This window comes from Nicotiana tomentosiformis, chromosome 2 (assembly GCF_000390325.3).
Source record: "Nicotiana tomentosiformis chromosome 2, ASM39032v3, whole genome shotgun sequence".
Taxonomy (NCBI): Eukaryota; Viridiplantae; Streptophyta; class Magnoliopsida; order Solanales; family Solanaceae; genus Nicotiana; species Nicotiana tomentosiformis.
In genome coordinates, this window is record NC_090813.1 from 144,894,638 (window position 1) to 144,895,774 (window position 1,137).

General features: G+C 53.0%; 1 protein-coding gene across 1 annotated transcript; it reads right to left on the reverse strand.

Annotated features, from left to right (window-relative positions):
- Window positions 1–247: 247 nt before the first annotated feature.
- Window positions 248–772, reverse strand: LOC138905789 (uncharacterized). The gene has a single exon (XM_070194307.1). It carries the CDS (start codon window positions 770–772, stop codon window positions 248–250), a length of 525 nt encoding a protein of 174 aa, XP_070050408.1.
- Window positions 773–1,137: the final 365 nt, after the last annotated feature.

Consider the following 1,137-nt stretch of genomic DNA (forward strand, 5'->3'; position numbering starts at 1 on the left):
AGGGCAGTCTCTCTTGATATGACCAAAGTCTTCACACTCGAAACAACCCCACCTCTGACGGAACTGCTACTCTTGATAACCCGAGGAACTACCTATAGAAACCTGAGCGGACGAGGCATGGTGAGATCTCTACGCTGGTAGTGCACTGAATGAAGACTGTCCTGAGTGAGCACTATAAGAACCGTGGCTAGCTGATGCACCACGATGAGCTGGACGAGTCATCTGAGCGGGCCTATAGGAACCGCAGCTAATACGTGAGGCCATCAATGAACCTCATGATCCTCTCCCTATTAGTGGGAACCAACCAAACTGCGTGGCGAGCTAACTCAGAAAACCTCATCTTGTACTGGGTCACAGACATGCCATCCTGCTGAAACTGCTCGAGTTTTCTGCGCAGCTCCTCCCTATGAGACTGCAGCATGAACTTCTCCAAGAAGAAGACAGAGAACTCCTGCCATGTAAGTGATGCTGCATCGACCGGCCTGCGCCTCTCATAAGCCTCCCACCATCTGAAGGCAACCCCAAAAATATGAAAAGTAGTGAACGAGACCCCACTAGTCTCTAGAATACCTACTGTATGAAGAATCCACTGGCACTTGTCCAAGAAGCCCTGGGCATCCTCCGACTCAGCACCGCTAAATGATGGAGGCCGAAGCCGCACAAATCTCTCAAGTCTGCTTTGCTCATCATCAGTCATAACAGGGACCACCAGGGCCTGAGCAGCTGCAACTAGCTGGGATGGTAGTACCTCTAGTGTCTGAAGTCCTTGCATTACCTTCTCTAGAGTACGGACAGCGAGGGATGAGTACCTCCCCCATCTTGAGAAGTGGTTGGTGCTTCCTGAGCTGAAACTACCTGAGCAAGGCCAGTGAAATGGTCAATATCTGGGCCAAAGCCTCCTAAAGGCCTGGAATCACAATGGGCACAACTGGTGCCTAAGCTGGCCCTACTGGCTCAGCCATATCTGGAACCTTCTCCTGAGCTGGAGTAACTAGTGGATCTGCAGGTGCTGCCCTAGCTGCTATACGAGATGCACCTTTGCCCCTGTCGCGGCCCCTACTGCGACCTCGGCCTCTCGTGGCCCTAGCTGGTGGTACTGGCGCCTGTCCATCCTGCCCGGTAGCACGTGTCCTCACC